The following is a 14486-nucleotide window of genomic DNA, read 5'->3' on the forward strand; positions in this document are numbered from 1 at the left end:
CAGAAGGATGGTGAGCACCATGCGCGCATCCTTCACAGACAGACGTCTCTAGGGGAACCCCCGGTGGGGCAGCAGCCAGGATGGGCCCGAGTGTCCCACTGACCTGGCACAGCGTCACTGCGCGCGGGGTGCCCTAGCTGGGAGCACTGAGTCACGTCGCAGGGGAATCACACCACGGCTGAGCCCCGGGGATTGGCCCGGGGATACCGTGACGGCGGGGGAGGACGGGCATGCATCCCAGGCCAGCTGTGCCTCGGGGGCAGGCCAACTGGAAGGCGTGGAGAATCAGCCATTTCCTCCACCTGAAGGAGCCCCTGAGGACAGCCGCAGCATCTGCCCCGTGGCTTGGCCAGGGTTCCATGGGGGAATGTGAAAAACAAAGTCGTTTCTCTTTTGGGGGGCAGGGGAGGGGGCTCAGAGAGAGAAAAACAATCTTCTCAGATGCTCAGAGCACGGAAGCAAGTGGAAAATGATCAGTCCGGTTTTCCATAAGTCACAACAAGAGGATTGTGTTCCCAGACTCAGTGGGAAATGCCCTTGCTATATCCCCGCCGGGTGCCCCAGTGCGGGGTCTAGCCCCTGGGGGCCAGTGGCCCTCGGTTGCTGAGGGCAGGCAGTGAGTGGGGCACTGGGCTAATAGACCTGAGCCCTGGTTCAGTACCGAGGCGTTCCCTTCGAGCCCTATGTCCTTTCCACTCACCACCCCTGGGTGAGCAGGCACTCACTGTGACACGTGGGTGATGGGAGTCAGCAGCGTCTCCGCTTCCAGGTCCAGGTCCTCAGCAAAGCTGTTGGTTCTCATGAAATGGGCTGTGCTCACTTCCAGCAGCGTGGGACTCTTTTTCACTGTTGGGAAAGATGTGGGGCAGCGTGTTAGGCATGATGGCAGAAGGGCCCAGGGCTGCCCAGAGCTTAGATGCCGACTCAAACCTGCCTTCCTCAAACCCCTGGAGCCTTCCCACAAGCGGGTAAGAGACCCACTCACAGCACTGGGGAGGAGTGGAGGTGATGTAAGAAGTCTTGGCACAAGAATTGGCTGGGTTCATGATGGCCCCCATAGGCCTGAGTCCTCAGTGGTCAAGGTGCAATTGAGAGCCAGTGGGAAGGGCCAGGTGGTGCTACTGGTAGAGAACTTGCATGTCAATGCAGGAGATGTAAGACATGCAGGTTTGATCCCTAGGTCCAGAAGATCCCCTGGAGGAGGGAATGGCAGCCTACTCCAGTATTCTTGCCTGGAGAGTTCTATGGACAGAGGAGCCTGATGGGCTACACGCCATGGGGTCACAGAGAGTTGGACACGACTAAGCTATTTATCACGCATGACATCTCCTCAGAGTGAGGACTGTGGCCGGACTGATCTCAGGGGTCTGGGCCTCTCCCCAGATTCACATCAGACGTTAGGGTCGAGAAGAGCTGACAAGCACAGATCTGGTAAGACGCTGATTCCCATCACTGTCCACAGTTATGTGGACAGACCCAGAGTGGTAGGACTCCTGCTCATGAAGAGTCAGAGGATGGGTGTGGGGCAGCCACAGATGTCCTGGCCCCTCGCACGCACCGCCTGCACCGCCTGAGGGAGGCACAGGAACCACTCAACAGCCCGTGTTAGCATTCAGATTCCCGGGCCCACCTGCAGTGGGGTGACGCTGGCCCGTGGGGCTGACTAAGAGTACCTGTCAGTCCCCGGATATGCAATCCGGACCCTTGTTTTTTTTTTCTTTCCATTTAAGGTTTGTATTGTAAAATAAGTAGTTGTAAAAAGTGAGGCAAGTCAAAAGATTCACAAAGCCCTTCCTCCCCGCCGAGGTCATTAGTCTTAACCACCAACTAGATTCCGAGCTCACCCTTCTCTGCTGGTCAGAGCGGCTGACCCCTGGTGGGACTTGCATTTACACACACGTGACGTTCCTGTCATTTTGTTCCTGTCACTGCAGCATGCCCACCTCCTGTTTCTACAGGTATGCAGATGTGGACCTACGTCTTACTTTGGTAGCTGCGTGACAGTCTGTAGCTTAGATCTGCCACAGTTAACTCAGTCAGTCCATGTTTGATGGACATCTGGTTCCCTTAGCTTTAAGCCTCTACTTTAAGACAGTGATGCACCATCCATCTTTATGAAAACCTGACACTTTAAGGCAGGTGAGAGGGTGCTTCCCTGGTAACTTTAATAGATGTTGCTGGATTGTTTTCCCCAGAAGTTGTATCAGGCTCTACCAGTAGTGCATGAACATGCCAGCTTCCCCACATCCATGCCGGCATCAGCCTTTGGCAGCTTTTTTGGGGCCCGCCAAATACAGATGAAGACTGGCGTGCTGTTTTTCCTTCTTCTCTGAATGCCTTTTGTGGCTCTGAGGCTGTTTGCTTCTCCTCTTGTGGAATCATCTGTTCATAGCCTTTACTCGTTTTTGTTCATCAGTTTGTAGGAAAATTTTTATATGTTAGATAGAGATAATTAACCCTTTGTCATTTGGGGTACAGATACCTTCCCCAGTCTACCTTCAATGTTTTAACCTTAATTATGGCTTTGTCATAGGAAATTTATTATGATTTTGGAGCTATACCTATAGCACATTAAAAAACAGAGACATGACTTTGCTGACAGAGATCTGTATAGTCAAAGCTATGGTTTTTCCAGGAGTCATGTACAGATGTGAGACTTGGACCATAAAGAAGGACAAGAGCTGAAGAATTGATGCTTTCGAACTGTGGTGCTGGAGAAGACTCGAGAATACCCTGGATAGCAAGGAGATCAAACCAGTCAATCTTAAAGGAAATCAACCCTGAATATTCATTGGAAGAACTGAGGCTTCCAATACTTTGGCCACCTGATGCAAAGAGCCAACTCATTGGAAAAGACCCTGATGCTGGGAAAGATTGAGGGCAGGGAAAAAAGGGGATGATAGAGGATGAGATGGTTGGATGACATCACCAACTCAATGGACCTGAGTTTGAGCAAACTCCAGGAGATGGTGAAGGACAAGGAAGCCTGGCGTGCTGCAGTCCACGGGGCGTAAAGAGCTGGACATGACTTAGTGACTTTCCCTTTCTTTATCAAAGTAGTACAACTATCTCCTAAATGTGTAAGTGTGTGTGTAGATTTTAATACATTTAGCACTTACGCCTCACATTGTAGGAGGTCATCAACAGTCAGAAACTGAAAATGTGAAAGGTACTGTATTCAGTCTTACTGAAAAAACTAAAGTAAAATGCAAACTAAAATTTCTTCAAGGATACATAGGAGAAAACCTCTGGACCTTGGATTCTGCAATGAGTGTCGAAGTATGATACCAAAAACTCAGTCTGTGAGCAGGAGAAAAAGGAAAAACTGGACTTTATCAAAATTAAAAGCATTTGTTCTGTAAGAGACACTGCTAAGAGAATGTAAAGACAAGTCATAGACTTGGAAAAAATGTTTGCATGTCACGTCTCTGGTCAAGGACTTTTTTCCAGAATATATAAAGAACTCTTGGAACTTGACAAGAAAACTAACAACCCAATTTTAAAAATGGATTACTAATAAGCTCATGGGGAGATGCTCAATTCAATCAATATTAGTAATTGTTAGGGGAATGCAAATTAAGTCCACAACAAGCTACCATTATACCCTTATTGGAATGACTAAAAGTTTAAAATGGTAGCAATTTTGGATATTCAGAAAAGAATAAAGTTAGAGCCTTACTTTTCACTTTACATTAAGAAATTAAAGCCTGACAATATGGTATACTCGTGAAGACGCAGAGCAACTAGAACTATTCATGTTGCTGGTGGGAATGCAGAATGGTGCAGCCATGTTGGAAAAGGGTTTAGCAGTTTCTTTTAACGTTAAACATATGTTTATCTTGTGACCCATTGGTCTCTGTCCCAGTTATTCAAGTGAATTGAAAATTTATATTCACAAAAACTTGTACATAAATGTGTATAACAGTTTCACTTAAAATTGCCAAAACCTGGAAACAATTAGGATGCACTTCAGTAGGTGAAATGGTAAACAAATTGTGGTACGTCCATACAATGGAATACCACCCAGCAATCAAAAGAAGTGAACTAATGATTCATGTAACAACATAAATGGATCGCAAATGTATTTTGCTAAGTAGTGAAAGAAGCCAGATGCAAAAGGCCACATATTATATGATATCATTTATATGACATTCTGGAAAAGGCAAGACTACAGGGACATAAAACAGATCAATGACTGCTGGTACTTAGGGGAGGGGGAGTACTTACAGGGATACAGGGATAACTTCTCTGTATGATGATGTGGTGTTGGATACACAACTGCAAGCATTTGTCAAAGCCCACAGAACTTATACATCGCCAAGAGTAAATTTCACTATACACACCACACCGCCTACCCCACCCCCTGCCCCCCGCCACCAAAATAAGCCTGTTCGAGGATCCAGGATGGAAAGCAGACTGTGCCAAGTGAATTCTATATTACAAATATATAACACAGCACTGTAAGGAGAGTGGAAGAAGGAGCTGACCTGTGAATCCTTGGGAAACAGTCTTTCATTGGACATGGTTAAAGTGAACGCACAAACACAGTATGCTAGGTGGTAAGTTTGTTCCTCAAGGGGCTCTACAGGTGCCCTTGAATAAGTAGATTTATAGATAGCGGGAGCAAGGAAAGTAACAGGGTTGGGGGTGGTGAGTGAACCTGTAATGAGAAAATACCAGGATGAAGTCATGCTTGATAACAGACACAAATAAATATAGGTATGTGTGCACACTGGGGTTATTTTCATATATGCATACTTCCTAGCTCTGTCCATTGAGAGACCCCAGAAACAGTGACAACCCTGGAGCAGTGAGCACAGCCAGTGCCCAGATCCTGGCTTCTAAATCCTGCGCATTCTCCAGGAAAAGGAACCGGACTCTCTGACAGAAGGGAGATTCTAGGCCTGGGGCAGGGGAAATGTAAGAGGAGTCTAAAGGACTGTCTAGCGCTCGAAAGGAAAGAAATGCTCAAAAATGAGTAAATGAGAAGGATGAGGGCCTGTCAAATGGACACAGGAACTAACCTAAAAGAGCTCTCAATCCAGTGTCCAAAGCTACAATAATTTGAGCCACAAAATTATATTAATAATATAACTATTAGATTACAGCTGAAAATATAAATATTCCCGAGTCCATACTGATACAAATTAACAAGTAATTGAAAGAGAGAGATACATCTCCTTTACAGAAGAATTTCAAATAATAAATGTAGAAAGGCTGAGGGGAAAAATCACCGCTAGAACACCTCAGTGTTACTTGCTATAGGCAAGATCCAGGGACGAGTGCTAAAATCAGTAGGTGAAACTTTAAGGAAAGACTTCAGAGGATCTCCCCTCTACTCTTAGTTGATTTCTGTGGTGGTGTTAACATATGTTCACCAGAGCTTTGCCATTCATTCTGGCAGGATAGAGTGTAGCTCCCCACCCCTGGGTGTGGGCTGGAATGGAGACTGCCTCCTCATGACTCGACTGTGGAAAGGGAAAAATGCTAAATACGGCCTGGTGACACCACCGTAACCACGTGGGTCAAGGTCAACAGTACCAGTGATAAACCACATGGATGTCATGGACTGTGACATGGCATGAGGAGAAGACACCTCACTTCGTGGCATTGTTCCCCCAAACCCTAGTCTAATCCCGAGAGAGCAGTGACAATCCCAAACTGGGGGGTCACGACACCTGACTAGTATCCCTAAAAAGTGTCAAGGAGATACATGAAAAACAAGGAGGGACTAAGATTAGTTGTCATGGGCCAGAGAAAATTAAGGAGAACTGACGAAATGTAATGATAGATCTTAGAACAGAAAAAGGATGTTAGCAGTTAAACGAGTAAAATCCAGATAAATGAATGAAACTGTAGCTTAACTACTAGTGTTGTTGCAATGTTAACGTCTTAGTTTTGATAATTTGTACCATGGTTATATAAGATGCTAACATTAGGAGAAGCTGGTGAGAGGTATATGGAGACTCTGCACTATTTTACCTCTCTGTAAATAAAAATATTATTTAAAAATGAGGGGAAAAACCCTGTATACGGTGGTACAAAAAATCTTTAGTATCTAATTAAGGATATACAAGAACTCTATGGAGAAATTACAAAGCCTTAACACGAGGCATTCAAGAAGGCATAAATAAAGGAGAAATATGCTTCTGTTCCATTGATTAGAAAACCCAATAGGAAAAAGATTCTCCCCAAATCTTAATAAAAATCCCATGGTTTCTGTGTTGGAACCCTGGCAAGCTGATTCTAAAATTACTCTGCAAGTATAAAAGGCCAGGAATCAACAAAATTCTTGAACAACAACGAGGTAGGAGAGCTTGCTCTAGTAGACATCAGTGCCTGTTACCAGCAGTAGTCATTGAGGTGGTGTGGTGCTGGTGCAGAGAGAGACAGACAGCCTAAGGGGACGGGGTGGACTGTCTAGAAACAGCCCCCCACATATATGAATGCTTACTGTGTATCAGAAGTGACCTGCAGAAGGTGGGACGAGGATGTTCAGGGATACCTGTCTATTCACACGAAGGAAATGTTGAACTGGACCCTTACCTCACACCATACATCAACAGTTCATTAATGGCATTCCTGGCAGTTACAAACTGATGAAGAGAAAACTGTAAAGACTTTCTGGCTGAATCTAGAAGAATATCTTCATGACCTCAGGGATTAGAAGAATTTTCTAAGACTTCAGCAATAACCAACCATAAAGGAAAAGACTGATTAATTCAACGACATTAAAATTGAGACGTTGTGGCTCAGCAGGTAAAGAATCCGCTTGCAATGCAAGAGATATAGAAGACATGGGTTTGATCCCTGGGTCAGGAAGATCCCCTGGAGGAGAAAATGGCAACCCACTTGTAGTAGTATTGCTTGAAAAATGCTATGGACAGAGGAACCTGGAGGGCTACAGTCCATTGGATCGCAGAGTCGGACACAACTTGGGAACTAAACAACAATCATCAGACAACATATTTAAGAGTAAAAAGCCAACCACAGAAGAGTATCCATAAAATACAAATAATTTCTACACATTGATAAGAAAAATGTTAGTGGCTTAATGAAAAATAGGGCAAGAGACAAGCACATCACAAAAGAGGAATCCAAATGGCTGATGAACATGTGGAAAGGTGTTGTGCCTGACTTGCAATCAGAGAGATGTAAATAAACTCAGGGAGCTCACAGCCCATGGGGGCGAGGGCAGACTTCCAGCAGGAAACCGCACAGACATTACTTAGTCACACCCTGGAGAAGGGCTCCGAGTGAAGGGCTCTTTGCCCGTGACATTCTCTGAGAGCACAGGAAAGTGACGGGTGAGTCTTGAAGAATGTGTGCACATGCAAAGACTCCCAGGTCTGGGACCTGGCAGGGATATTTACGGCCCCCATTTTAGAGATTTGGGGCTGAGATTCAAGTACCCTGGGTTATATTATTCAGTTGTCAAGTGACAGAGCTAGAACTTCATCCAGGATTCAAATGTTCTCTCAAAAAAAAAAAAAAAAAAAAAAAGGAAAGGAAAAATGAGCACAAATACATATTTTTGTGTCTGCATCACTTGTATACAGAAGGAAGGAACAGCAGAGCAGTGGCTGGAAAGTGGGGCTGCTTTCCAACACCCAAGATGACAAGTGCCATCTCCAAAGCCCCAGGGCCAAGGGTGAGCCACCCGACCCCTGACAAAGGCCCATCCCTGGTGTTTCAGGAAATTAAACTGTGCACGTCAGTTGGCTCGTCTGAGCAGTCAGGGCCTGCACCTGCCAGAGAAGAATGTGCGATGTTTGGTTTTCTCCTGAGAACAGCATGTGAGGCCCCCACAGCAAGGGGCAAAGGAAGGAGCTCCACGTTTTGGTTTTTCCCAGTCGACGGGATGGCACTTTTTTGCCCATTCCTACATCAGATGTTGTGGGGTCTGCCTCCCCTATCACAGACAGGCAGCAGTCAGGGCCACAGACCCCTCCCCATTTCCCACCTGGTCAGGCTCCTGCAGGAAGGTACACGGAGTGTGGTGGGGTTGGGACGTGGACTTGTATCCTTGGCAGACACAGTGGCTTACTGCCCCTTCGGGCCAAGGTTTGGGGTAAGTGCTGTGTCCCACGAAATCTGGCTTGTCACCCCCAACTTCAGGGAGACTGTGGTTGGTGTTTTGCAAAGATGTGAGACCAGCGGCCCTGACCTTGCAACTGCTGACCACGCTGAGCCCTTGGTGGACTCAGCAACCTGTGTGGACACCCGGGCCCCTAAGAGGGCATCAGAGCTTTGCTAGGTGAGCCCTCCAGAGTGCCAGACCTTGGGGAAAATAGCCCTGCATCCTGGCGATGGTGAAGTCACACTTCGATGAGACAGTCCCAGTGTTCAGTGCTTTTAATTCTTTGGCTGCCTTTGCCTTGTCAAGGCCAGAATCTGGGCCTAAGTTTTCAAAGCAGAACAAAACAATTTTGTTTTCTAGGAAAATGGGAGGTCTGGGATGGCGAATGCAGCCTCTGGCGTGGCGACTACCACAGCTGGTGATACCGGCTGCCAAATCTCACCCTCTCTCCAGAGGACAGGGACCAAACAACACAGCATCTCTCCTAGCCAGTGGGCCCACGTTGTAGGGTGACTTGAATTTTCTTTAAAAAAATATGGGTGCAGAAAAAAGACTGGAAGGAAATTGATCAAAATACTGTTTGTCTTTAGGGAGAAGAGACTGGATTATTTTCATTTCTTCCCTTACGGTGTTCACGTTTTCTGTCCTGGATGATACTTTCTCAAGCCAGGAAACAATATTTTATGGAAGTCACCCCTGTTTGTGCTTTGTGCCATCCCACAGCCCTGCACATCTGTCCTGGAGTTCCATCGGAGTATGTGAGAGCACCCTTCATCCTTCCACCTGACCTGGAACTGCCCACGTGCCCGAACAGAGCTCTCTCCTACCACAGGTATCTCCCGAACCTTCTGTTCCTGGGAACACCTGGTCTCACTTCCTTTGGCTTTCCACCCAGCCTCTCCTGGTCCAGTCCCTCACTCTCACAGGAAGTCCAGCTGATCCCCAACACTGGAACACACTTGGCTCCCACCCAATGCAGGAAGGGAATTCCCATCTCTGTCTTCTCCTCATTTCTTTGTCACAGCAGCTCTGCAGGATTGCAGCTTTGATTCCCGTTTCTTGATGAGCAAACCAGTTTAAAAGGCTAAAAATGATGCCCTGGACCACACAGACCAGGCCGGGACTTCAGCACCAACTCAGACCTGCCGTGAGGCCCCAGCCCCTCCCCACTGCCCCCTGTCCTCAGAAGAGTCTCTCTGGTGTCTGGACCTTCACCTGGTTCTCCCTGTGGTGACTGATTAAAATCCTGCCGAACCCTTCACAGGGCCTTCCAAGGCTCTCAAGACCACCACCTCTTCTGGATGGGCACGGGGCTTATGCGTGCCGGGACCACAGTTCTGCCAGTTCCTTGGCACGGTATGTTGCCTTCCACCTCCCCCCATATCCTTCCAGGGCCTGGCACAGGCATGTTCCCCGAGCCAGCTCTCCCCACAGGGACAAACAGAAGCTGCCCCTGTCCTTCCCAAGTCAAAGCCCCTTCCCACCTGCCCGCCTCAACCTTCCCCCCCCGCCCCAAGAAATCCACCCCTCTTGGCAGATTTGCCAAAGCCCTGCAGATCCTGCACTATGAACGAGAACCCCCTCCCCAGGGCATCCGGACAGCTGCAGCCAGACCCTGCGTGACATTGCTGAGCTGCGGCCCCAGGTCTGTGCCAGCTGCCCATGCCCAGCTCAGAGACTGCAAGCCAGCCCTGCCGCGTCACCACCTGTGTCTCCACTCAGAGGCAAGAAGTAAGGGACACGGACAGAAAGTAAAGCCATTCCCACAACAGTTGCCAGGAGCAGGGCAGAGAGTGGAAATGTATGTCACAGCTGGCACCCAGTTCCGCTTAGGAAAATACCTTGCTTCAGTGGACACCTGTTGTTTGTGCCTGTCCAGCAGCTCGGCCTGGCTTCTGGGAACAGCTTCTCAAATCTTCCTTGGGCGGGGAGGGGGCTGCTCCTTCCCTGCTCCTGAGGCCACAGGATACAGGTACCTACTGGTCATCCCCAGAGAGGGCCTGTGGCCCAGGCCCTGGCCTTAGGAGGCACAGAAGCAGGTCCAAAGATGGCTTATACCCCATTTGGGGCTGTTGAGAGTCTGGCCCCAGACTCTGGCAAATGTGATGGGGAAAGGAGTGACCTCTTTGGGCTGGGCTTACTGTGCTGGTAGCCATCCTGCCCCCTTCAGAAAGTGGCTTCCTGAGGACACAGCCATCCCAGGGGCAATGGGGCGGGGAGGGGTGCAGAAGGAGGAACAGGGAGGCCGAGGGGAGAGCCCAGAAAAGGGGGAGAGTGAGGGCAAGCAGACGAGATTATCCCAGCCCCGGGTCCAGCTGTGCCTGGAACAGCTGGGTCCAGTTGTGCGAGCCAAAACATGTCCTCTCTGTGTTTCAGCTAGATGGAGTTGGGGTTCCACCCGAACGTGTGTGACAAACTTGGGGGTGAGGCTGGAGCACAAGGGTGTGGGTCTGAGCAGTCAGGGTCACACAGGAGCTGGATGATTCACACGCCCCCCACTGTGGTTTGGGGGTTACAGGGCAGAGAAACAAAAGCAGGTGGGAAGGAGCTCCCCCCGTGATGGCCCAGAGGGTCTTCAGAAGGTGGCTCCCTGAAGCCACAGGCTGGCTTTCTATGCTGTGGTGCTGCTGCAAAGTTGTTTAAAGCGAACTGTGGAACGTGCTGGCTCTCACGTCAGTCAAAGGCACACAGCCTCAATTGGACATGAGCCTGACTGTGATGTGGACGGTCAAACGTGACCAGCCCTGGGGAGCCCTGAGGATGCTGGCCTTCCCCAGTCCCAGAGCTAAGGGCACCGTGGACCCTGGTCCCCAGCACGCACCTCTGCACTGGTGCACAGGCCTCCGCGCACACAGATCTGAGAGAATGAATGGCTCTGCAGGACCAAGGGTGGGGTCCAAAAAGCGGGGGTGTCAGGAGCACATGCAGCAACAGAGCCAGGACAGGGTCAACCCCAAGAGAGCACGGGAAACGGAAGGGGAGCCACACAGCCACCCACACAACTCGGGCAACCGTCCGGGGTCTCTGTGCTCCGGGAAGTCACTGTCCACGTCTCCTTAGACACAGTTCCCGGGGACGGTTCCCAGCAGCAAGAGCAGCCCCGGGAAATGTTAATATACAATGGAATCTGGGTTAAGCACTGTCTTCTCCAAGAGTTGAGCTCACAGGACATTCCCAAGAAACCTCTGGAGAGGTGGGGAGGAAAGTTTCTGGAGGTCTTTGGATGAAGAAAACAAAAAAATGGCCTTGATTTTCAAGGCAAAATTACAGAGGAAGAAAAAAATGTTTTTAATCTAATTAAGAGCGATCTTTTCACCTTCATCACAACATCACGGAAATGTGCCAGTTCTTAACTTCACACAATAATCAAAGCAATTAGTGAGGGAGAAGCCTTGGAAACCGGTGCAGATGTTCTCAGAATGTTTAATGGGGAAATGAGTTGCAGGCCTCGTTCTCAGCATCCGGCTCCAGGCCCTGGCTACCAAATCCAGACATCTGCTTGGGCCCCACCCCCAGGCCCCGAGGGCGCGGGCTTGAGAAACATAGGTCCCTTCCCAGGCCGCCTCCCAGCCAGGCCAGATCCAGGGCCGAGAGGCTCCTCACGTTTCCCCACGCCAGAGCCTGGACACAGAGCCACCCCAGAGCTGGTAGGGGGGAGGCTTAATGTCAAAATTATGTTAACAACTGATGTCAAAAATAATCAGTGCAGCCTGGCTCCCCCTCACCCCCACGGGTCCCTGCTGGTTGCAGGAGTACTAGAGGCAGAAGGAGGGCAAGGGGCCCTGCAGAGAACTATCAGCTCTGACACAAGCCCCATCTAGTTTGCACAAACACCACTTCATGAAAAGACACGGTGACCTCGATCTGGTGTGGCCCCCAGGCCCCATTCCAATGCTGCTAGCCTCTTCATGGGCCCAGGAGTCAAACTGGTCGCATATGAGGAAATTTCCAATAATCAGAGAAAAACGTGGAAGAACAAGGACGGCGTTTGCAGAGGAAACAGCCCACAGCAGAGGGCAGAGGGCCACAAGGCTTGCATTAACTGGCTGTGGGAGACAGGACCCCAGCTGGGTCGGTCGGCTTAGCAAATCTCGGAGACCCTGGCGTATGGCAGGCATCAGGGACACAGTGGTAGGAACACGTGATCCTTGTTCTCAAGGACACAGGCAGCACGGGGGCCTCACCGTGTACCCTCAGCACTCACGTTCCAGCAGCACAAACGCCCCTAATGTGGGCCTGCCAGATGCTTTTCTGAGCGCTATCTCTGACCTCGGGGGCCTGCTGAGCCACACACAGGCCAGGCCAGGAGTGACGCACAATGAACCCCCGAGGGGTAGCTTTCAGCAGTGAGAGATAAACACCCTCAGCTCATTGAGCAGCTGGAGGAGCAGCTCCGAGGAGTGTTCTCTGCAGTTTTCCAGCTGCCCGACCTGGAGCTCTCCCTCAGCAGGCAATTCCCAGGGTGGACTCAGGACCCACGGAAGCCCACCCGAGACCAACAGGAAGCTGCTGGTGTGCTTTGAGCAGGAGAACAGCAAGGTCTGCTTTAAAAGAACTCCCTCGGCCTGCAGTGTGCCGTGTGGAGGAGAGGCGAAGTGCCAACAGACTGGTGAAGAGTGGAGGGCAACGACTGAGAGAAATGGAGGCAGCTTTGACCAGGGAGCTGTGAAGGCAAAGAGTGCTCAACATTTGGGACGTTGCCAAGGCCTGCTGATGGAGACGGGCACTGGGGAGAAGGTGTCCTTTTTAAAGGTTTCCAGTCAGTTTAGTGAAAAGCAGTATGCTGCTCCTCTTCCATCTGGTTTCACATCTCCCTACTTGTCCTCCCCCAGAGCATGAGGCCAAGCAGGAGTGCAAATAAAACCACACACAACTCACGCCTTTAGCAGCAGTAGGAAGCAGAACAGTGTGGCCTTCACATTACCTGTGAACTGAGAAACGAACCAAAGTCCAACAGCACAGCAGCAACCTGCCCACCACTGCAAGACTGGCGGAAGAGTCAGGAGATGAGGCTTACAATGCCCAGTCTGAACACATTAGGGAAGTGAGTGACCTCAGCCAAAATAGACAAGTACCTCTGAGCAGACTTTCCTTCCCAGAAATCTCTGTCACAATCAACTTTGTCAGAACTCTAGAAAGCAGTCAAATGTTTATAGCACCCAGGTGAACAGCCAACCAAGAAACAGGCTATTAAAAAAATGAAGGCCCCGTGGCATTTTTACTTGTCTCAGCAATACCCCTGGTCCCCCACTCATTAGCAGTCTTGAAGATGGCCGTCCACTTTCCAAGTGTGGGACCTGAGCCCTTGGTTCCAGAGGGAACAGAGCTGATCTTATGCTCCAGCAATTGTATCTGTTCAGTATTATCTGGAGGCTTACAGAGAGTGATTGCCTTTATTTCCTCCACAAGAGAACTCAAGTGAAAAATGTTTCAAATTCTTTGAAAACACTGTGAGGGAGTCAAACAAATCACAGCCACTTGGGGACAGGATTACAGATAAGGCACACACAAGCCTCTAGTTCAGTGACTGGAGCACTTGGAGCCTGGAAGGAAAAGCTGGGGAAAGTTTCTTTGGGTGATTAAGCCATTAAGACACCTATGTAATACTGAAGAACTGAGAAAGCCAAGAGCCTACCCGGGGCAGGATGCATGCTCACAAAAGTCCTGAGGACACACTAAGCTTCCATTTCTGGCTGGTCTCTGTGCCCACCTCAAGCAGGAAATGAAGGCTGAGGCAGCGTTGTAAACAGTCTGACCAAATCTTGAAGGCTTACCGCAGCACAGAACTAAACTGCAAAGGTTGGGAGAATTGTTTTGTTTTTACTTTTTCCCTCCTTCTTCCTCTTCTGACTCCAGCACTCAAGGAAATCTCTGTCAAAACACCAGCTGAACACAAGAAGAACAGTGACCTTAGAGACCACACATGGCAAAGAATACAGATGTTGAAAAAATAGCCAAGAAGTCACTAAACAGTTACCGTTCACAACAATGAAAAATAACTCTTGAGAAGGGGAAAGAATCTGCTGTTTAGAATTACCATATACAGTGTTCAAAATAGGCAGTTTTAAACAAAATTGTGAAGTATATGAAGAAACAATAAAATATGGCTCATTGGTAGAAGTAAAAACTAATGGAAGCCAACCCTAATGAAGTGCAGACATTAAAGTTAACTAGACAAAGAGTTTAAATCAACTTTCTTAAAGATGTTCAAGGAACTGAAGGAAATCACAGACAAAGAACTAAAGAAAACCCATGAGAATGATGTTTGAATAAAAAGAATACAGAAATTGTAAAAAGGAATTAAACCTGACAAGCATACATAGAACACTTCACCCAACAACAGCAGAATACATTCTTCTCAAGTATGCATGGAATATTCTCCAGGATAGATTACATGTTAGACCAC

The 14486-nt window shown here is 48.8% G+C and overlaps 1 protein-coding gene across 1 annotated transcript in view; it reads right to left on the reverse strand.

Annotated features, from left to right (window-relative positions):
* Positions 1-14486, reverse strand: part of KCNQ1 (potassium voltage-gated channel subfamily Q member 1) — a 362001-nt gene that overhangs the window by 184674 nt on the left and 162841 nt on the right. Inside the window, exon 11 of the mRNA XM_065938008.1 lies at positions 726-846. Coding sequence (XP_065794080.1) covers positions 726-846 — 121 coding nt within the window. The remainder of the gene's footprint in view (positions 1-725; positions 847-14486) is intronic.

This window comes from Muntiacus reevesi, chromosome 5 (assembly GCF_963930625.1).
Source record: "Muntiacus reevesi chromosome 5, mMunRee1.1, whole genome shotgun sequence".
In the NCBI taxonomy this organism is placed as follows: domain Eukaryota; kingdom Metazoa; phylum Chordata; class Mammalia; order Artiodactyla; family Cervidae; genus Muntiacus; species Muntiacus reevesi.